Genomic DNA, 24629 nt, shown 5'->3' on the forward strand with positions numbered 1-24629 from the left:
ACTTTCCAGATGATCATCTAAGGTCAGGACAGGGATGGCAAGACGGGCCAGATGCTCACAACCAGCACAGGTACAGGTGAATAAAGACAACAGCTTCCTACATTGTTGCTTTAAAAAATAAAAAATTATGTCCACTTCACAAGGCACAGCCTCCAAATGTCAACATCAATCTTTATGCACCTGGCCTATTTTGTGAATGCACTATCAACTTTCCATGAAAAGCCCACTGGCCTGGATTTGTTACTGCTTGGCAGGATGTACAGTACAACATAATGACAGAGTGAGAGCCTTCCTAAGCTCCAGGCTCCTCCTCTATGGCCAATATTCTCTAATGGAAAAGATAGGGCATCTTCAACATCAAACATGATCCAAAGTAAAAACAGTAACATTACATCACAGATTTAAATCAACAATATAAAACCTGAAAAGAAAGTTGGAGGGTGGTGCCTAGTGACCACTGCTGGCTTTGCTGGTGCCCGATGTCCAATCAATGATAATAAAGCTGAGACTCATTATCATAAACAGGAAGCCTATTCCAGCGAAGCAGGCAGCCTGAAAAAGAGAGAGTTAAAGACAGTGAGTGAGAACAGGAGAATTGAAGATTATTGTAGAAACGTTAATAGATACATCTGGTTCAGACTGTCCCTTTATCCCTTAAAGGAGGATACTACTGATTTTACTCTTGAATTCAGTTTACTCTTTACAAGGAGTACAGGCTCAGTCTTCTGAGGTTCTGGAGGGAGATTTCTAAAGTCTGAGAAATAATAATAATAATAATAATAATAATAATAATAATAATAATAGGGGAAAATTATATAGTGCCTTTCACAAACCCAAGGACGCTTTACAAAGGATAAAAGGACCCTGATATAAATGAAAATATGAAATAACCCTGATGTTCTCTTCTATGAGACAATGAAAGACCCTGTTAAGTTGTGTTACTGTGTCTAAATTGTCTCACACATGTCTTTGGCATTTCTGCAATGCAATTTCTTGTTATTCATCTACTGACAAACTTGCCCCTACAGATATATCTGACACAAGCAAATATCATTAGCCTACATCATAATCTTGTCCTATTTATCGTTCCTACTGTTAGTGATTTTAGATTAAAGATTTTTAGAGACCTCTAAAAATGATGCTGGAAAAGTATTCAACACCAGTTCATTCAATATAACAGTCACTGAAAAAAGAATACTGACAATTTGTTATATTATACCATTTACCACTTCTTATGTTCAGCATTTTAAGGATTTGCCCTAGTAGTGCTCATATGAACAATTTGCACATTTCTCTCTTCCCTTTGTATATTTACATTTTTCTGTGTGTCTATTTAAGGCTACATTTTATACAGCCCAGGGGGGTATTCCAAAAAGCGGGTTATATGGAAAACTCAGAGTATGTTAACCCTGAGATGAGGAAAATTCTGTGTTATCAGTTCCAGAAAGAGAGGTAACTGAAACTGAACATAACCTGCTCGCTTGCCAGACATGGATGGTCCGTTTCTTCGCAATATGATAGATATCGGAGCATAATTAATTTGCAATGCCTTATGTCGGGAGATGTATTCAGGGCTCTATTGGATGTGCTTTCATTCCGAGATGAATATCTGTTAGAACGGTATCACTGTTCATTACACTCAATCATTTCTTAACATTCTGCGGTCATATCTGCCTTCTTGTTTATCTTATTTTTAGGAAGTATTTTATTGTACACATATTCACATAAAATCAATGACTCCAATATGTAGGCTATAATAAGTAAAATTGTGTAAATATTAATCTACTAAGCAAGATATTAGATGAGGACATTTGTTGAACAGCTTTCTGTTGAGGGTTTAAATTACTACATGTTGAAATAGCCACTGAATTAATATTTACTTACTCAGCTATGAATAAAATCAAAGCGAGGTACAATCATAGCCCAGCAAAATATGCCTTACTTTTCTGAATTATGTTTTTTTATTTCATTGTTAGCTGCTTTCAAATACGTTACACCAGTTTTTCACCTGTATGCTACAATTTTAAGTGAGTTAGTTAAGTCAGTGGAGTGGTGCATTAAAACTTAAGCATTGACTCGAGCAGCAATTTCCTTCCATGCCACATCTCTCTCCTTATTATCCGTCTGCAGCGGTGTTACTTTTTGTGAAATATATGATCATATTCGCCACAGACCTGCAGGGGGAGCTCCAGTTCCAGTGAGGTGAAGCTTGTTTTCTCAGTAGTTGCCATGGTGAATCAAGGTATTGGGGCTCCATTGATGATGGCTTTTTATAGTGGTCGTGCACGCGCCAGACTCAAGGTTTCCCTAAACCTGCTTTCTGAAACAGGCCCCAGCTGTTCTGGAACCGGATACTCAAGAGTTTCCCATCTCAGAGTAAGTCAACTCAGAGTTCAGGGTTAGACTCAAGAGTTTGTTGAACCTCCTACCTGGAATACCCCCCAGCTATGTCAGGCCAACTTTAAATAAACAAAACATGACACCATTTCTGTCATTCTCATGCAATACTCACCAGGATTTTGGGGACTGAGCGCAGTGGTTCCTCTTCTTTGGGTACAATACGTATGTAGAAAACAGCAGGGAAGATGAAAATAAGACAAGGGGCAGATGTGGCACCTGGGAAGCCCACAAAAAAACATATAATTATTCATGAAACCAATTTTCCACAAATTCTCACTGCCTTCATTTAATTTCAAGTGTTGCTGCTAGTCTAACAGCACTATACAGAAATTAGTTGAAAATGGAAAAACTTAATTATATTAATTCTGGCCCCATGCTGAGATGAATATTGATTTTATAGTACCAGAACCAGTGAAAAAAAATCTATTTCCAAACATTTTAATTACTGTTCTCAAAAAGCTAATTTAATTTTTTTTTTAAATCCTCCATCCATCCATAGACATAGACAAATCATTGATGTAGCTGTGGATTCATTTTAGCCTCCTTTTGTCACTTCGCCAGTCACGATGTTCAAATCATGACAAGATGTATTTGTTTTTCTCCTGCCTTCTAACCAGGTAGAATTCCCAAATGCAATTGTGCCCTTACTAAGTGTATTTAATAGGATATCTGTCTTTCTCTTATTTTTCTTTGATATGTCTCTTTCTTTTTCTTTTCCATCCAGAAGATCAAGAAAGTGCTATACGGCATTGTGTGGATTATATAGAAAATGGAGTAGGTACATATGAAATATGTATAATGCATAATGGATATCTCATGTATCATGAAAGCTACTCAGTATTTGTCAGGGTACCTTTACTAGTAATGGAGTCTATCTAAATGTTGGTGTTTAGTGAGTTAAACCCCCTTTTCCCAGCTTTTGTTACATACCTATGATCCCAAAGATGCCCAAGATGTTGGGGGCAAAGATGACCAGCAGGTTGATGAAAGTGAGCAGAACGAAGGCAATTGCGATGTGGCGGGCCCAGCAAAAAGTCTTGTTGGGGAACATCATCTGCTGGATCGCTCTCCGTACCTGACCATAACAAACAACAATAATAGTAATAATAAGAATAATAATAATGATAAAATGTATTTATATTACACTTTTCACAGACAAATGTCACAAAGTGCTTTACAAGAGAGACAGGTACTACACACACAATGATACTGTATACATAGGTAGACACATTCATATATATATAAAACAGAAACAAAAATAATAAAACTATTAAATTTAAATAAAAATGAAATGCTAAGAGCCTAAAAATAAACCCTTGTCAGTAATTGTGTTTCATTATTAGAACAACTGAAGAGTCCATGCATAAGGAAAAAAATCTGAGAGCCAATGTGTGTTAACAGTAGGTGCTAAGATTGTACTTACAGGAAAGAGCACGATGGGTACAGTGAGTGTGACAGCTGTAAGCACAGCCACACGCACACACAAAATCAAAGTGTCATATGGGTCAATACGGCTGTAGGTGTGAAGCAGCTCAGCTTCCACTTCACCTGGAAGAGACAAGAACAGAAAAATAGAGACACACCTCTAAAACAAATGACACAGTATAATTTGTGAAATAATATTATATTATATTATTACAAAAGGTGTATTGGAGGCACAATAACGAAATGTTTGTCATATGCTGTTCTATTTCTGTATTACTGTTGTACTGTAGTCAATTAAAAGCCAGGTCTCAGATCATGGCCAGTGGCGTGGTCAACACAAACAAAAACAGACGTGACAAAAAACAGGGGTAGATAAACTCCTAGTGCTAGTTAAGCTTAAGGTACATATTCACAAGTTTAAGTGAATAAATTCAACAATATTATTATTCTATTTTCAACACTTTGTTGTTCTGGAGTACTCATCTAAAGTTTTATTTTCCTATTTCAGTCACTGTTGGTGTGTATTGTATGTGTTCATGCCTGAGTCAACTTTGTAGTAACTTACAAGTGACACAAGATGTCAGTAGCTAAATTTGAAGAACTATATGGGACTCTACACAGTAGAGAGCGAATGGAGGCAAATCAGAAAACAAGACAACTTTGTTCCAAAGTTTGAGAAAATATACTTATCAGATAGAGGGAATTAGAAATAAAGGCCTTTTCTCTAATATAAGCCTGCATTCAATAAAGGCCTGGTACCCTCTACAGTTGAGGTAAAGAAAGGCACTGGATACTATTTGAGGAAATATGGTACATAAAATATGTATGTAAAAAATGTTTTAATTAAAAATAAAATTAAAAACAACCTAAATGATTATGTCTTCTGGGCATTGTGAGATTTACATTATGGCCACTAGAGGGGGTACACACTTCATGTGACTTTTCAACCTTAAGGATCACTGTTCTGTTATTGCATAATTACTCAGAATACACATGCTAATATGAAAACAAAAACATGACATTTGCTACAATTAACTAATTGGAAGCATGAATAAAGAAAAAAGCATAGACAGACAAATAGATAGATAGATAGATAGATAGATAGATAGATAGATAGATAGACAGACAGACAGACAGATAGATAGATAGATGGGGGCTGTTTGCGGACAGAATATTCTGCCATGGGAGGAGGACCAGGCCTCACCATAGAAAGTTAGGTATCCAAAAAGAGCAGCCAGGAAGTACATGGTGTACATGACTGCAATGGAGATGTTGGCCACATGCTGCATCTTTTTCTTGCTGGCACTGAAATCAGAAGATATTGCAATGTGATGTCACACAAACAGAAACAAACACACATACACACACAACATCCTATTATATGCCTATACAAAAAGTCTGTAGCCCAGTTACTATAAAATATGCTCATCAGCTGCAGGGATATTTTTGAAGCCTCAAAGATTCAGTAACATCCACATTCATCTTAGGAAGACAAATAACAGTGGTTTCAAAGCACAATGATAACTTTAAACTAACAACATGCTACATCACTCAAGCAGTGCAGAACACATTTGAAAATAAAATGAAAGCAGTGCATGTGACTAGGTTATGATCGGCGAAACACAAAGCAGACATAGTAGCCTTCCTCTTTGTTATGCAACTGACTTCTTGTCCAAGAGTAAGCAGGAGTTTTCGGTCTTAAGAACATACTTGCGCAACTCTGTGTAGATGGGCAGGACCTCAGGGTGGCACACAAAGGCAAACGCCAGGATGGGGATGGTGTAGGCCGTCTGAAAATGAACCCCAACAAGTCACCATAGATACAGCAGCGCCATCCCAGACGTCTTACCACCAACCTCGCGCTTTACTGCACATTACTCCCTCAGACGCATCACAGAGGGCTAATTGTTTCCCTGTGATTAACTTGGGCCTGGCTGTGGACCAGCTTTAGCCTATTTAAGAATGCCTTGCTTGTAAGCTGCTAAGCAGCAGGGACTGGTCTTACTAGCCTGGGTTACGAAGTCCCATACATCATTAAAGGATGCTAATAAAAACTTGATAGGATTTCATAAAAAGCATGAACACAAATCAGTATTTACTAATGCTCTGGAGAGTAAAATAGTTGAACTAAAACAAAGTGAAGTAATATCACAGTCAAATAAATTTAAGCAACCAGCTGTGATTAAGAGTCTTTCAAGAATCCTGTCCTGTTGCGAAGGTATGTACAGCAAGTAAAAATGAGGGTACTTAGAGAAATGCCACGTCTTTCCCATTTTACTCATTACCAATCTCTTTGGCCCATGAAAGGGCAAACCTGATGAACCCAGTGTGAGCAACAGAATGCCAAAGCAGTTGCTTTCTTCTACTGAGAGTAGTAGACAGCTCAGGGGGTCACTGTCCATCTTTGAGCCCTGCATGAATCACATTTTACTGTCTATCATAAACTGCTTGATAAAAGGCCTGCTCCCTTTTTTGAGTGCGACCGAGTGCTTCAAAACAAGTGTGATCACCATGCTTGGATTGTGAACTGTCACTGGCAACATGCTGAAAATGACATAAGTGGGTGGCTGTCAGTGGCCATGGCAGTGGAGATGGATTTGGAGTTTCAGATTGAGTGGCATGCGTAAACCTACTTGTGAGTTGAGGTTGGCCATTTTGGGAATACAAGTAGGGTCGTCCTCCCCTCCAGGGTCTTTGGCACTAACATTCAGCACACTGGCAGTGCCGTTGAACGAAAAGTCCGTGAATGGACATGGGGTATTGAACTTCTTGTAGATGACCTGCACAGTGCAGAGGAAAAAAGCCTTAACTAGAGACAATGTCTGTGGGACAGAGTTAGCATACCGACAGGCGGAAAATATGGCACTGAGAGGGCCAGAGAAAAAGAGAGAGAGGGAGAGAGCAATGCGTGGATTACAGCTCACACAGCCAAAACTAGGTCAGAGCAAGACAGAGAAACAACACAGCCTGGAACTGCAGCATGCAAACATTAGTCCATGGCAATGAGTAAAGAGAGGAGGGAATACTAAAGAGGTAGTGGGAAGGTAAAAACAATCCATCTTGTTACAGGCTGATTCCAGTGCATCTGAATATGTTGCATTTATGTTTCTGCCAACAGGCAAGACACAAGAAGGAACACGTGAAGCTTAATTTACATGCACATAATATAAGAGTCAAAAGACTTACCGAAACCAGGAAGAAAACCATGCAGCTCAGGGAGAAGCCACTGGTATATCCCAGATACCCTAAAAACAGACACTTCATTAGCATTTCTCTCATCTTGGATTACATGGCCGTGCTCAATATGAAGGATATTACACTAAGGCTAATATGGTGGGAAATGCAAATGTAATGTAGATGTAATATCTCCCCTCCCTGCTCTAACTCTAATAATGAATCACTAGTGAGGTAAAGCAACTATTTCTTGTTTAACTAATTTAACCGATTTAATGTGCTGAGTTGGAGCTCATTACTGACTCTGAACGCACTGATTGGCTCTGTTGTACTTGATGTCTCGTCAGACTTCTCACAAGAGGTCAGCCAATCCGCCTCCTCCTCTCACATCCAAATTGTCTGTGTCGATCTGCTTTTCTCTTCTCTCCATCTGTTTTTGTTGCACTTTGTCATCTGAAGCTTTGTGAGGCAGACAGGCTGCATGACACTTAACCGACCTTGTGAATCACATTGCATGCGAGTGGGTGTCACAAGACCAACTCTTGTCAAATTATCAATGTTTACAATTATCGGACATGGTTACACATTGATACCAGGCGTGACTGAAAGAGGTCATGTACCACAAGACAACTGAGGACAACAGTGGAACTAAGAAGAAGAACAAAGAAGAACAAAGAAGAATAAAGGAGAGGAGGAGAAAGACAACATGCTCATTTTGCTCTGAGAAATGAAAAGGAAATTCACCACCCCTAATATAAAATCTGAAACATCTATGTAGAGGTCTCAGATCATTCCAGTACCCCCTACTGATATCTGAATACAAGGTAAGTGCATCAGTTCAAATTTAGAGGATATCTAGGTCACCAAGACTTACTAGGTAGTTAGGCATTTTTTTATTCAAGTCAAAGACCTACATTCAAGCTTTGATGGTCACACTATCCCCCTTGAAAAGGTTTCCTTGAACTAGTCACTATGTAAAACCCTGCAAGCTTCACACAGTCTCTGCATCTTGCCAAGCAGAATGTGAAAAAGCTGGCTTCATTCAACATTTGCTGGATTCATATATTTTCACACCTGATTTATAATATAGTTCTGTTTACCCAACCTAACACATTAGTCCTCTTAAAAATGAAAAGTTTGATTCATTACCTATAAAATGCAGTATTGCTCTATTCTGCCACAGTCTTACTCTGTTTGGTATGACCAGTAGCTTACAGTGGCTAATGCTAGCAAACTTAAACCAACAATAACAATAATTTTGAGGCCAATTTTATTTACAAATCCAGCACTTACAAAACAACATTGTCATTGAGTCAGTTGTATTTCTATCCACAAAGTGAATGTAAGTCTAATATTCACTCTTTCATAGCTCTGTTTTTGGTCTCTATAAACTCCTAAGAAGCCAACGCTACACTGATTCAACCAAACCGTGCAAAGAACAACAAAATAAGTTGAGTACGCCCAGACTGAAACATTCATGAGATGTGTACTGCACTGTAGGAAGTAGATCATATTACATACTCACCTAACTGTTTCATGAGAGCCAGTGGTAATATTACTGCTAAAGATACGATGATGACGAGGTAGTTTCCATTCACGTACCATTCACTGCAGAGAGGAAGAAAGACACCAAGAAAATTAAAGGTATTGATTTAGAATTACTTGGCTTAAGTACTCCTGTCAATCTCACTTCTGTTAAGCATTTGCAAAGACGGATATTGATTGAGAAGGCGCAGGAGAAGAGTGTGAGAACAACAGGAAAATGAGGTGCACACAAGTAAGGCCAGGTCTTATGCGTTGGAAAAAGCAGAAGAGCACCTTAGGTATTATATTATATGCACACACCAGTGCTGAGGCTTTCACCCAGTGCTAAACATAAATCAACACATATTCCATCAATATTCCGTATTCCATGTATTCAAATACTTGAATCAAATATGTTATCAAATACGTTAGAGGAAAAAGAGCTTCGAGCCACTGAAATTTAATTAAACATAGGATCACAAAACTCTGCAGGGATATGACTGACTCACTGGCTGGTTTGTCCACCCAAATGGTGCTACTGAAGGGTACTTTAAAATATTTAAAGCTCATGTACCTTTACAAATGAACTACTGATGCATTGCCCAAACAATAAGTAACTGTATTTACACTGCAGTCATCTATCATTTGTAATCGTCACCTAGTAATACAAACATTACATAGCATGGAAACTGATATTCAAGGTGTAAATGTTTAGTATGGAAAAAAACTGCAGAGGCTGTGGGGTTCCTTTACACTGCCAAACTAAAAAAACATAATTTGAATAGAGGAAATTAATAAGAGAAGTTTGGAAACACATGATTGACAGAAACACCACTGACACAACGCATCACACATTACGGTCTCATGCACAGTCATGTCTAGGAAACAACCACTGTGAGCTATTTTTAGATTGACACAGTTGGGGTGATTAATTTCTAGTCTTGTATTAGGTGGGAGACACCATAGAGATGCAACATCTGTTGGCCACACACACACAAACATCTCAGAAATGAAGAGGCTCATCTATCCTGTTGTCACCCTGTCCTCTGGCCATCTGGAACACAATCTTTCACTGATACACACATGCACATAAACATGCAATATATTTTCATAACACATACAAGCACACAGATGCAGAATCACAAACAAGTGCAAACAGTGACAGAAATCACCTGACAATCAAGTAGAAGTAGAGTACTTTCCACACTGACATGACAGTAGCTTACTGATAGGTTGACAGGTAGAACAACTGGTACAAACACACAGACAGAGCCTCTGGTGTTCATTGATTGTGTATGTGAGCTGAATGAGGTCAGGTTAGTTAACACACAGGCAGAGAGACAAATAGGTACACAGCCATGGAACAACAACTACTGTTCATATTGACACTGTGTCCATGTGTGAGAACAACAGCGCTACAAACTACAAATGTACTTAAAATGTACCATGGAGTTGAATTAAAACCTGACACTGTTAATAAGGTTATCTTTAGATTTTTTTTACAACCCCCCACCCACCCCCCAAAAAATGATTTATTGTATAAGTAAGTTGTATTACCATAGTATAATTATAGTCACTGTTGTAAAGTAATTGTATTCAATAGTATCTGATTGTGAGGTGCCCCTGTTGTTTAGCCCACCCCCTGTACAGTTTAGCAATATAAACACACACCCACTGAAAGGATGAAATGCCACTGGGACAATCTAGTCTGTCATTTCAAATAAACAGTGATTGTTAACCATGGCCCACAGCACCAAGCACTGCTACACACAGAAAACAGAGCAGACAGCAGAAAACAACATGGACATGTTGTCACTGTATATCACCTCTATAGTGACTGGACATAGTGGGATGCATTCATATTAACATTTAGGAGCAAATACAGGTTGAGATGAGCACTGAGAACATGCACATTTCTTCAGTTCTCTCTGATAAACCCTCTGTGCAAAAAAAATCACATAACACCTTCTGCTCATTTTGTACCAGGTTGTGTAAGCAGACATATAACTGTATCCTTTAAATACCTCTTTTTCTACCCCTGCTCTTTACCCACTTCTTTCAAAATTGAGTAGTAGGTGAGAAGAGGCTCTAACTGGAGTAAGAGTTAAGGGGTAAGAGGGTAACATCACAACTGAAATCTTATCCAAGGAAGTGAGTGTTGTTTGTCTCCAAGGCCACCTGCACTAGCCGGTGATATCCCATGGTTTACGTTTTCAGCCGAGGAGCCTAGCTGTGTTTCTGATGTGAGCGTTTCTCGGTGGCCGTGCTGTTCTCCTCCTCCGGGGTCACTATCACAGCTGTTCTCACGCCAGCTGCTCGGCACATCGAACTGGCACAGCCTGACCGAACTCTGAATTCCAATAGAGAAATGATGGAATAGCGCTCCGCTTTTTGTGGCATGAGAAGATTATTTTTTAATCTTTAGGAGGTACGACAGTGTTGACAAATGTCACACTTAACCAGATGTATCAATTTAGGCCTCACTGCAATTCTGATCCTGTGTGTAGGGTTATTTTAAGTCTTTCAGAATTTCGTGTACAAAAGGGGGCCTCTTGTAAGAACATTTTCGTATTCCTATCCTGAAACTCTCTTAATGTTTTCTGTAAAGTTTGATCATATGAGTGTTTGTAGGAAGAATCAACAATCGCTCTTAACTGCCTAAGCTTATCTTAAATCACTGATTTCAGCCCGATGAACATCACTTGATCATGAGTACATGTGTGTTTATGAGATTTTATCATTAGAAATAATTAACCCCTAGACTGTCCATATAAGGATACATGTTGTTAGATTTGTGGGCAAACTTCCTTCACAAAAACGTTACCAAACTAATAGATTTTTCACTCTGTGGAGCTTCAAGTACCGCTTTCAGAAATCAGCAACCAAGATAACAAATTTAGCAGTGCCAGTAGCAGGGGACCTGAAACAACTAGAAAATATTAATCCAGCTGCCTACGATGTCTCATCAGAGCCATGCTGTGGTGTGACAGAAATGAAGAGGAAATGGGTTGACATGGAGTTACATGCTAAAAAATGTCTCTCTAAAAAAAGCGGTACATGATGAGAGGTAGTCAAAGGATACGACAGTCACTTCGATATTAGGCAAGAGAATAGGTTATTGTAGCCTACAGTGTATGATGTTTCATTGTCAGGTGCAACAGAAGATATAAAATATTGGACAAAGACCTGCAGAAAGAACCTGAGACAGCTGTCAAAGTGAGGTTTTCTAGCACTTCTACTGAAATCTTTAAGTTGCTGTGCCAAAGAATGCAAATAAATGTAATAACTAGTATCAAAATAAATATAAAATAACTCTGTAAACTCCCTCTCTAGTTTTGTAGAGTAGTACATTTAGTCAGTATTTATATTTTATTTTAGTATCACATTTAAACTCCAGATTCATTCAGATTAAGACATTGTAATTCTAAGTCAAACTAGTTTTTTCCCTTCTAGGTCTGGACCACTCTTCATTTTCTTTTTCTGGTAGTAAATTGTAGGTACGAAAAAGTTCAGGAATGCCACAGATTTTAGTCAATCACTCATACATGCCTGTAAAGAATGAATTTGTTTCTTTGAGTGGCTTATTATTGAAAATGTAAGCATACTGGACTTACATGAGATTGGTACGATGTTTTGAAAACCCTAGTGTTAAATTATAAACAATATTAAAACAGTCATTTAAATCACTGTGAGGAATGCCTTGTGCCATTCCAGTAAGTCAGCTTAGTGTTGCTGATTTTTTTTTCATATATATTTGGGATTTATTAACAGTTGATCCGTTTTAAATATTGCTCAGAGTAAAAGCCACAGTGAGTTGTTGGATGAAAAGCTAACGGTAATAGACTACAAACCCCTAATCCCTAACCCTGTCACCAACTGCTTTTACTATCCCCTGCTGATGAATGACAGTCTACACCTGCTGTGTGCAGCATGAGGTAATATTGCAGTTACTTATGGTAAGAGGGAGAAATGGAGACTATTGACAGTCTCTTAATAAAAAACAATGAGTTGTTTTGGTTGCACTGTAAGCAGATAAACCAGTAGCTCTTCAGTTCTATTTCTGGCAAATTAGCTGATCAAGTTGTGTTTGCTGCCCCTCAATTTCTGTGACCTGTAGAATTAAACAGCACTTGCAGTTACCACAGGTTTCCCTAAATCCATCAAGACTGAAATCTTCATTTTAAACATGCTCTTTTGAGTATGTTAAACCAATAACAGTAATTTCCTGAAAGGACAGGAATGAATGGGTTTTAACATTTATATTTAACTACAAATCAGACACATATTCCTTCTCATAAGGCATAGTATGTGTTCCCTGTACATGATGTCACATGCTATTGCACAATGTTATGTCTACTCACCCTGCAGGATTATCCAGCTTCAGAAAGGCCTGGATGACCAGAGGAAATTCATACTTGACTATGTACAGGTAACTGGACATGGCTGTGAATTGGAGATACACACAAGTTAGTACTAAAAAAAATATGCAGAGGTTAATGTAGAGTATAGCCATGATATCACCCTCACACACTACCGGTCAAAAGTTTTAGAACACCCAAATGTTTCCAGTGTTTGATTGAAATTCAAGCAGTTCAAGTCCAATGAATAGCTTGAAATGGTGCAAAGGTACAGTGGGGAGAACGAGTATTTGATACACTGCCGATTTTGCAGGTTTTCCACCTTACAAAGCATGTAGAGGTCTGTAATTTTTATCATAGGTACACTTCAACTGTGAGTGATGGAATATAAAACAAAAATCCAGAAAATCACATTGTATGATTTTTAAGTAATTAATTTGCATTTTATTGCATGACATAAGTAAAACAGAACTTAATATTTGGTACAGAAAGCTTTGTTTGCAATGACAGAGATCAGACGTTTCCTGTAGTTCTTGACCAGTTTTGCACACACTGCAGCAGGGATTTTGGCCCACTCCTCCATACAGATCTTCTCCAGATCCTTCAGGTTTCGGGGCTGTCGCTGGGCAATACGGACTTTCAGCTCCCTCCAAAGATTTTCTATTGGGTTCAGGTCTGGAGACTGACTAGGCCACTCCAGGACCTTGAGATGCTTCTTACAGAGCCACTGCTTATAGTTGCCCTGGCTGTGTGTTTCGGGTCGTTGTCATGCTGGAAGACCCAGCCACGACCCATCTTCAATGCTCTTACTGAGGGAAGGAGGTTGTTGGCCAAGATCTCACAATACATGGCCCCATCCATCCATCCTCGTCCTGTCCCCTTTGCAGAAAAGCATCCCCAAAGAATGATGTTTCCACCTCCATGCTTCACGGTTGGGATGGTGTTCTTGGGGTTGTACTCATCCTTCTTCTTCCTCCAAACACGGCGAGTGGAGTTCAGACCAAAAAGCTCTATTCTTGTCTCGTCAGACCACATGACCTTCTCCCATTCCTCCTCTGGATCATCCAGATGGTTATTGGCAAACTTCAGACGGGCCTGGACATGCGCTGGCTTGAGCAGGGGGACCTTGCGTGCGCTGCAGGATTTTAATCCATGACGGCGTAGTGTGTTACTAATGGTTTTCTTTGAGACTGTGGTCCCAGCTCTCTTCAGGTCATTGACCAGGTCCTGCCATGTAGTTCTGGGCTGATCCCTCACCTTCCTCATGATCATTGATGCCCCACAAGATGAGATCTTGCATGGAGCCCCAGACCGAGGGAGATTGACCGTCATCTTAAACTTCTTCCATTTTCTAATAATTGCACCAACAGTTGTTGCCTTCTCACCAAGCTGCTTGCCTATTGTCCTGTAGCCCATCCCAGCCTTGTGCAGGTCTACAATTTTATCCCTGATGTCCTTACACAGCTCTCTGGTCTTGGTCATTGTGGAGAGGTTGGAGTCTGTTTGATTGAGTGTGTGGACAGGTGTCTTTTATACAGGTAACAAGTTCAAACAGGTTCAGTTAATACAGGTAATGAGTGGAGAACAGGAGGGCTTCTTAAAGAAAAACTAACAGAGAGAGCCGGAATTCTTACTGGTTGGTAGGTGATCAAATACTTACGTCATGCAATAAAATGCTAATTATTTATTTGAAAATCATACCATGTAATTTTCTGGATTTTTACTTTAAATTCCGTCTCTCACAGTTGAAGTGTACCTATGATAAAAATTACAGACCTCTACATGCTTTGTAAGTGGGAAAACCTGCAAAATCGGCAATGTATCAAATACTTGTTCTCCCCACTGTAAGTGGTGAACTGCCAGAGGTTAAAAAAAAAGGTAAAATTATACAAAAACACTTAAAAATGTAGGTCTTTCCTACAGAGAAATTGCAAAGAAAGTCAAGGTGTCAGTGAGTACAGTTTCCTTCACCATCAAAAATCACTGGGGGAAACTCTGAAAGGAAGAGGTCTGGCATACCCAAAGCCACAACAGAGTCAACAGCTTGTGTGATAGGCGGCTCACAGGACAACAGCTTCAAGCACAGCTTGATAGTGGTCGTACTGTAGTAAGCAAGTCTCAGTTTCAACTGTGATGAGAAGACTTCGAGTTGCAGGTTTGACAGGTCGAGTTGCAGCAAGAAAGCCATTGCTAAGATGTCAGAATAAGAAGAGGCTTGCCTGGGCCATGAAACACCACCAATGGACTACTGAAGACTGGAAGAAGATGTTATGGACTGATGAATCAAAATTTTAAATATTCAGTTCATCACGCAGGAGTTTTGTATGCCGTCGAGTAGGCGATAGGATGGTTCCTCAGTGTGTGACATTAACTGTCAAATATGGAGGAGGAAGCATGATGGTCTGGGGCTGTTTTTCTGGATCCAGGGTCGGCTACCACAGCATTCTGCAGCGCCATGCAGTACCCTCTGGTATGCATACAGCAAGATAATGACCCAAAACATGAGTCCAAGCTATGCCAGAACTACCTTAGGAAAAAAGACCAAGATGGTTCAAAACATTTTTTCAATAAAAAACTGGAAAAATTGGGGTGTTCTAAAACGTTTGACCGGTAGTGTACATAAAACATACTCAGAATACATATAATGCACAGAGAAAGAGCATATTATCATCTCAAGCGACAAGTCACAGAGTACTATGAGCATTATCCCAGAAACGTCACTGGAAATGTAAAAAATGTGTGTGTAAATACGTGAGGACAGGTGGTGGTGTGTGACCTCACCTCCAATGTTTTGCAGTGTGATGGCAATACCAGCCGCCATCTTCCCTGGGGTCCCAAAGGCCCTGTAGCCGAGCTGTTCATATGCACGAATACCTGATCCACAAATATCAGATAAAAGTATATTATCTCGTCTGAAATACATGCTAACAAGATCTACAGCTGTAGAGAGACTGTAAATCTGATTACGCTTAGACGTGACATGAAATTCTGTTGCTGGAGTAAAGTACTAGGAGGATTCACACATTCAGACAGTACTGTGTGTGTACTGTGTGACACTAGATAGATAGATAGATAGATAGATAGATAGATAGATAGATAGATAGATAGATAGATAGATAGATAGATAGATAGATAGATAGATAGATGGATAATTTAAAAGTTTGCTAATCAGAAGATGCAGACAACATACATACCTACAATACCAGATGACTTAAGCAGTAAATGGATGGAATATGATGAAAGGGCTGCCACCACTGTTAGAAGAACCCTGAAAAAGAAAAAAAAGAAGACATGTAAATCATTACTTTAATATATTTACCACCCCTTGTCTCAGTATATTATATCCAGGTAAATCATGTAAATGTTTTCTCAATGACAAGAACAATTGTGGTTTTATACATTGCATTGTACGTTCACTCTGTAGGGTATTTATACAGCTGCAGTATAGAAATGCATTTCCAGGATGCTGTGACATAGAGCAGAGTCCCCATGGCTCATCTTTACCCTGGATTGTTACTCCAGCTGAGCCAAGGAGGTTGCCCTGTTGGACCCTCTGCCCCCTGCCACAGTTAGTAATCACAGACCAGATGGACTATTTCAAATAAACTTTTCTATTGCAATGCTGAGATTGACAGAATGAGGAAAATCCCTTGTCAACATTAATCTTATTCTTCTTTATTCCTCAGTGGTAGAATAATCCACTCCAGTCACAATAACAGTTAGCCCCTCCATCTTCAGTAACAGATTTTCCTCAATAAGTACTGTACCTACAATCACCCTCTACCCACTTACTCATATTATCCTTTTTTGATTAAAGATATTCCTCTTCTTGCATCTTGCTCCATTCTGTGCTATCTGATTATTAGAATCCTCTTGGTTCCTATAACAATTGTCATCTACTCCAAATTAATATTTTACGATTGCTACTGTTGTATTTGCTTGCAAAGTTCATGTTTGTAACCTTAACGTTAACGCTTATTTAAACATTTTAAAAATGTTCATAGTTTTCACCCGGGAAAAAACCTCAGCAGGAAGAAGTTTTGTGAATGGGACTAACTTTGTCTTGGCTCATCCACCTCATTCCAACTATTTTCTATTTTCTTCCTCCTGTTGTTACTGTTGGCGACATTAACTTTCTCTCTCTCTGTCTCTCTCATACTCACACACTCTCTATTCCTCTCTCCTTTTGGAATAGCAAGACATCACGTCTTTCACCTCGACTTCAACTCTTGGCCAGTTAACTGTTTTTTTGTTTGTTTTGGATATTTTTGAGGACCAGTTTGGAAGAATGTTGTGCTGACTTGCTGTGGAGGATTTGGTCAGTCAAGTGGCAGTGGGAGGATAGATCTGCTGACAGTCAGACGGACTGACACACTTGGGTTACTGTGGCTCTGCTCACAGCTTTCCACCCCACTGCATTCCTACTCAGGCTAGGGCCGCTGACCTGTCACAGCCTCTGTACCCACAAACAAAAACCTGTGTGATATAAAACATTGGGCAACAAAGGAAACAGAAACAATGGACATTCCCTAACATATATTAGACATAATAAATTATCTTTGAATAAAGAGCACAAGTCACAATGTGACTCTTGTAAAACTGTCCTTACCTCAGCTATGTCCTCACTAAAGTCTGAACAGTTCAAAGCATTGCAACTTTAAATAGTATTGGGTACAAAGTGTATTCAGATTCAGAGCCAAATAAACCATAAACACAGCTGTAATTCAGCCAACTACAACAGTCTTGCCTTTTTTCTTTTGATGATAAAATACTTATTATTAGTTATAATATTAGGCATAAATGTCAATGACATCAGTCACATGTGCAGTAACGTAATGCATCATGGTTCACATCAGTGTGATGTGAGGTTAAAGTCAATGACGGGGAGTTAACAGTATAGTGCAGAGTACAGTGCAGTATCTCAAACAGGTTTGCAGGTTATATGGAGAATGAGATGATTTTTGTAACAGAAAACACTGAGCAACAAGCTACATTTTGCTGTACACATTTGTTTTTGCCTTTGGTGTCCTCTCTGTTGCTTTTGACCAAACATGTTCTCCTCATATAGGTCTTCTGTCCCCTTTAGGAGCAGGATCTAGGGTTCCCAATGACACAGTGCACTAGTAGAAAAAATTTGAGTATTAGACTCCAGCCTGGAGTCAAACCTAGAACATAGAAAAATTGCCAGTATTCATTTGCCAAATATGTCATTGACCCTGCCTATATTTCACAGTGGCTAGTCTATTGTTTGATGCAAGATCTTGCAGATATGTATACAAAGACTTAGCCTTTCATCTAAAACAGGATGAAAAAAGTGCACGCTATCTGTTGCATTCAGTCACGTACTATTCATTTGCACATGATTATGTGTATTCATCAAAGTGTAGACTAATCAGCTACAGAGTTTATTTCAGCTCCTGTCTGGCAAAGTGTCAAAAACATTGGTGATCAGTGACACAGGGCTCAACAAGTCATGACAGAAGACAGCTTGACAAAACCACTGTCACACAACTCAGCTCAAACTAAGAAGCTTTCTATAACACGAGGGAAAATACTCCAGGCAAGACTGCCTTGAAAAAGAGCTCAAATAGTGTCCTCGAATAACATTTGCTTAATAATTGCTTTGATAGGGGCTCAGCCAGCTTCAGCACCAGCCACATTTACAGTCTAGCACCATGTTATCAGCCATATAGGGGAGGTTACCCACCAGAAGTACAAGTCTGATCATTTTGACAAACAAGAAGGGATCATTTTGATGCGGGAACCTGTGAGTGTACCTCCTAAACAGGCTTTGCAGGCATATAAAGCTTTGACAGCTGTTATGCAGCGATTAAAAGAAAAAAAGTTATTTTCCACTCTTGAGAGTAGTTATGTCTTTGCAGGATCCATTTACTATGAATGACAACCTGGCCCCTTGCTGGAACTGTGTGAACATATTCCTGGTTAACCTACTTACAATCTTCTAACATGTATTGTCTGTGTAGCCAAAGACTGGTCTGTGCAACAGATCATCACTGTTATCCAAAGACTGAAAAAAAACATCAGTGAGCCATAGATATATATGCATGTATTAAAGAAAACATACTAAGAATGTAATGAAATGTATTAATACCACAGCTTTTCACTGGATAACATGTTCCTTTAATATCATGAACATGGTATTAAAGCTGTGATTTATTTTATCACTGAAAATAATTTTTAAAAACCCTTCCAATTTCCTCCTGTTTGAGTAATGTTTGCTAAAAATTACAGAGTACAAATTATACACAGTATTTGTTACTGAAAAAAAGGACGTCTGTTTCCTGATAGCTAAATGGTTAACCCCCTCTCATTTCCCGTCTGTCTCTATACAATCCACTAAAGGGTAAATTGACTGCATTTATATAGCCCCTTTCTAGTCTTACTCAAAGCACTTTTACACTAAAAGTCACATTCAACCATTCACACACGCATCCATATGCTGACAGCAGAGGCTGCCACGCAGGGTGCCAACCTGTTCATCAGGAGGAACTAACCATTCACACATTACAAATGCAGCCATCATGAGCAATTTGGTGTTCAATATCTTGCCCAGGGACACTTTGACATGCAGATTGGAGGAGCTGGGAATCAAACAGCTGACCTTCCGATTAGTGGATGACCCACTCCACCTTCTGAGCCACAGCCGCCCACATTTAATAAAGGTTGGGTGGCCACATGCATTATTTAATAAAGGTTTAAAAGAAAGAAAAAAAAATCTCCCATAGAAACCAATGAGCTTAGGTCTACGAGTGGGGACAGGGAAGTCAGAGAGTATGGAAAGACCAACTGATGTACTGATGGTTTTAATCTTATCATGGTACTTTTTAACAATAAGAAGAATTGAGTAATGCCAGCCTTATTCTTTAATTAAATGTTTGTGTCTGGCAAGTCTTTGTGCTTGTTTAACCTTTATTTTAATATGAGTGGTTTAATACTGGCCAATGCTCAGGGAAAAGAAAATATGTTGGTAAATCTTATCAGAGAAGGGTAGTGCCAAAAACAGAATCCCAAGTGTTTGCCTAAATGCTAATTACTCATTATTGTTACTCTCTACTGTCATAAAGTAACAGTGAGAGAACTTGCTCCAGCTGAAATGTTACAGTGCATTTAAATGAGATTTAAAAAACATACGTGAAAATACCTGGGAAGCTGCTGAAGTTATTATTCTGACAGAAGATGCTGTTGCAGAGACTTTTGTGTTGTTATGTTAAGCCCCTCATATATATATACACAGTATGTACGCCCACTGTGGAAGGCAGAAAATCAACTCCACAAAAAGAACGTTTGTTATTTTTTGCATCTGTGATTACAGTTGCTCTTGTTTAAATCACAAGTAAATGATAACCAGTATGCTCTTAATTTGAGCCCGTATCTATCAAACTAATGTGTGCTGTGTGATCGGCTTCTGTGGCATAAACAGGGTCTGCTGCCTAATACAAGATAATTAGGTGCTATTATGTGTGACGCAGAACTCCACTAGATAGACTTAAGCGGGAAGAAAAATGAGTCAGAAAACATCTGCAAGCTGCAATTCAGCTCTGGTACTTCCATTTAGCAATCATGAAGTTTATGTTTACACATTTATTGATTATACCAGATGTTTATGAATAACTTACAAAAACAGGACGACCCCCGTATTTGCCATTGCATATGCAAGTCCAAGGATTCCACTTCCCATGATTGCATTCCCCAAGTTGAAGACTGACATCCCGAATGAAGTTTTTCCCTCAAACTATAACCAATGTAAGACAGAGGAGAGAAATACACAAGTTAGATACTAGCGTACTACATGCAAGTATTGTGTATATTCTGCATGAGCTGCCACAGAGAGAAGACTATTGGGTTTGATAGAGCTTACATCCGTAAATCGCATGGTCTTCTTTTCCTCCACGCCTGATAAGAACTCCTGGCCCTCTGGGAGGTTGGCCTCTGCATTCTCAGTTCTGTGGGGACTAATGGGAAGAAATACTATCATAAGAACAGGAGGTCACAACACAGAAAACAAATCCACTCACTTTTCTGTGCATCCACTCTAATTATTACACATACACAACTGAAACATATAGCACCCTCAATTTGAAACACATTCAAAAACATCAAAAGCATTCTCCAACATACTGTACATACCTTGCATTCTGGGTACTATTGGGTACATTTTCCCTATAAACAGTGTAGAGACAGGCCATCCATCACCCAACGAGAGCACAAAGTGGAAAAACAACACCCTCAGTCATAATATAACAAGACAAATAATGCAATGAAGGGACCATCTATAACCATCTGTTTATAATGGAGAGAAACGTTAATTGAACCATCTACTACAGGCAACAAAATGACAAGAAGACAAGCAGTGATATGATAATCAAGCATTGAGCTCTCTCAATTATCCAGCTTACATTCTAATACAATGTGTGAGCAGGTGAGAAGTGATTGTCTTGCACAAGGGCACTTGGCAGTTAACAGGGACAAAAGATTTGCTGTTACAAGGATTGTGCCTTTGGTCCTGCAGTTATGTGACAGTCACTATCATTACTAGGCAGCATTTGCACTCTAGGCAGCTGGGTGACATAATCAGTCTTGTAGTCAGTCTCAGTACAACACACACATTAGCTCCTATGGTGTCTCTCTTTCTAATGTACATTATCTTGGGTATTGATGCCCTTAATTAAAATGATGTTTTACAATTTGATGCTGCTGAATTAAACATATAGTAGATCATATCTTGTTTCTGTAACATGAAGGAAGCTATTCCACTCCATGTTCTGTTAACACACAGCACACAGTGTGCACTGTAATGTGACGTGATGCATGAGAGAAAACATGAGACCTCAAGTAACTGGTATGTTATAATAACTGGGGTGCGCAAAATACATCATCTAGCTTTCCATAGTTTGTTGACCATGGAAATTGCATTTGGAATAAAAGAGTCTTTGTAGATTTTTTTTTCCTTGCCATATGTACTTTATAGCGCCACCCTAGGGGAAGCAGCTTGAACTCAAAATGGAGAGGGTGGGTGCTGTGTAAGTTTTCTAGTGTTTTTTGAAACCCTTCCTATAATTTTCCCTGCCATTTTGACAATTCTGGCCAGCTTGTTCTTGTTAAATAAAGTCAGGTGACCATACCAAACAGAAATGTTGTAACTAAGGACGCTCTCTAACAGGCTGACATATGTCCTTTCAACAATATTACAGCTGACTGCAAAGCCCTTTAGTTTCCTAATTAAAAACAATCTTTGGTTGGCCTTACTACTTAAAACAGTTAACAATCTCCACAGTTTGACTGCTTAGTATCAGTGGTGTTGGAGAACCTGTTTGATTAAGAATTAGCTACGACACGTTATGTATTTCACAAACATTACACAAAACATTTTCTGTGTATCTTGCCAGGCAAATATGTTTCCATTTATATTTAGCGAGTTTTTGAAACCTGAGAATCACTTAAATTTCAGTCAAGACACGATGCAGTGAAGGTGCCTGTGACCTCCTAAATTCAGCAAGAAATGAATAAGAACCATAATGCTCAGCATGGTGTGTTACATTGGTCTAAAAAGCAGAATGCCTTGAAAATGAGTTTTAGTGGGGTTTTGTGGAGCAAAAGAAGCATCTGACAGAGCAGCATCTAACTGTAGAAACAAAATACAATAAATATAGTAGATATCATACTATTATAGTAATAGTATTTAATAGCATTCCTAACATATCAACATACTACTAGGATTATAAATAGAAGTATACTCACTTTTCACAGGCGTCTGCAGATGGTGTTTTGGCCGATGCTGTGATCTCCTCTCCAGGTTCATGGCCCTTCCCGTTAGGAACAGAGTTCACCTCGGTGGCAGTTTCTACCGTCTCAGCTGGTTTGTCCTCACTCATATCTGCTCTGGTGCCTTGGTGTGTATGTAAGGATGCTGAAATGTGTTAATGTGTAAATGTTCTGAAGGTACTCTAAGAGTGGTCTTTTAATGTTCTTCCTTGGATCTGTGGGAGAAAATATATATACAATTAGCATAAGATGTGCAATGAAATTTCAACTAATGATTATTCTCATTATTGATTCATCTTAGCATTATTTTCTCGATGAATTGTCTTGTTTATAAAATATCAGAAAGTAGTGAAAAATGCCTGTTATCATTTCTTGAAAGAAAATGTTTGGTATCTTTCTTGAAAACACATATTGTCAAGTAACAGTATATGTGATTTCCTGAGGATGCAGGTAAAAGACAGGAAAGTATGAGAACGATCACACTCTTGTCAACCATCAAATTTCATGACTCATGTAATGATGACTCATCATCAAGCATTTTTTTAAACCCAAATGTGAAATTCAAAAAGGAATGCAAAATCTAAATGATTCTTGTACAAACTTTTGCCTTACAAATTATTTTAGACACACAGTTACATGTTTTGCCCTCTTGACATTATAAAGTATATCAATTATAAAATACAACTGTTAAATAAACCAATGAGATTTGATTTTAAATTGGAAATCATGTTTAAAAATAAGAATAAATATAAAGTGACCATTTCTACTTCCAACTATATTATATCAACTATTAAAAGACTCCATTTATTGCGACTGATTGGACTTTGGCTCAGGACTGTGTGAACATGTAGAGACAGTTTGATTGACATCTCCCTCACTCTACTGTTACAGTAGCTTTGTTGCTCCTGCAAGGATGAGACAAAAGACACCTTTATCATTGTTATTGGTACATTAAGATTAGTGACCTCACATAAATTCCAAGCATAGCTCCACCCAACTTCAAACTTCACTTTAATTAACCAGAATAATTGAAATTGAAATTTTGATTAATTGAAAAATACTTCTGTGGGTGTTGAGAGCCTGTATTGTCTTTATTCTCTGTCTTATACCCGATTGTGTAAACATTTAACATTTTAATATTAGGTCTGCAGAAAAATTCTCCTATTCCTTATAGACAGCTAAGTTAACTGTAGTTTGAGAAGTGAAGATAATGTACTTTCTTTTTTCTTTTCTTTTTTTTAAACGGGAGGTCCAACCTGTCTGGAAATTACAGAGCAGTGTTGTTGTGCTACTATGCTCACAGCCTGCTACCAACTATAAAGGACACATGGGGATATAAAGGAGCCCCCCCTGAGGGCCTTCAAGTGAAGCTGTATCTTCCTTATGGCTAGGGCTGGGCGATTATAGGGCTGGATGATTATAGGGTTGATGATGTTTTAAGGTGTGACGCTGTGGTTAAAGGTGCAGTTGGTAAGTCTTATAAAAGTAACTTTTTGACATATTTGCTAAGACTGTCACTATGTAAAGACAGCATTACATGAAACTAGTAATCTGTAAAAAAAAAAAAAAAAAAAAAAACAGGCTCATTTAGCCCCACCTACTGCTCCTACTGCAAATTGCCAGAATCCACCGCGGCCGGAAAAAAAAACCAATCAGAGCCGGAATTGTGTCTGGTGGAGTGTCTGACAGCTGTCAATCACTGCTCACGCACACAGACCCCCTCCCCCTTCCTCCTCAGCTCGGTCAAGCTCATATCTCTCGTGTTTCTAGGTAAGGTGTAGCCACGTGAAAGTCACTGCACACGCCAGCCTCCTCTGGGGGAGGGACTTTGGAGGCAGGGCAGGAGCGCAGCGGAGAGGGAGGGGGAGGGATCAAATTTGATGCTATGTCTTCTCTCTCCTCAAAGTTACCAACTGCAGCTTTAATGTCTAGTTTACTTGATTAGAACTATGAAAAGATCATGGT

At 38.9% G+C, this 24629-nt stretch overlaps 1 protein-coding gene across 2 annotated transcripts; it reads right to left on the reverse strand.

Annotated features, from left to right (window-relative positions):
• Nucleotides 1-447: 447 nt before the first annotated feature.
• LOC128355747 (sodium-coupled neutral amino acid transporter 3-like) lies at nt 448-22774 on the reverse strand. Of its 2 annotated transcripts, none has more exons than XM_053316086.1 (16): nt 22641-22774; nt 21030-21062; nt 20761-20845; nt 20519-20634; nt 16076-16149; nt 15663-15755; nt 12885-12966; nt 8525-8607; nt 7012-7070; nt 6459-6605; nt 5536-5615; nt 5030-5130; nt 3824-3948; nt 3331-3475; nt 2513-2616; nt 448-552 (listed from the first exon to the last, which is right to left on the reverse strand). In XM_053316086.1, the coding sequence occupies exons 1-16, from the start codon at nt 22772-22774 to the stop codon at nt 448-450; spliced, it is 1566 nt and encodes a 521-aa protein (XP_053172061.1). The 2 variants fall into 2 exon arrangements, with proteins under 2 accessions (XP_053172061.1, XP_053172060.1); XM_053316085.1 differs by having other exon boundaries at nt 20761-20854.
• Between the last annotated feature and the right edge of the window lie 1855 nt (nt 22775-24629).

This window comes from Scomber japonicus, chromosome 3 (assembly GCF_027409825.1).
Source record: "Scomber japonicus isolate fScoJap1 chromosome 3, fScoJap1.pri, whole genome shotgun sequence".
Lineage (NCBI taxonomy): Eukaryota > Metazoa > Chordata > Actinopteri > Scombriformes > Scombridae > Scomber > Scomber japonicus.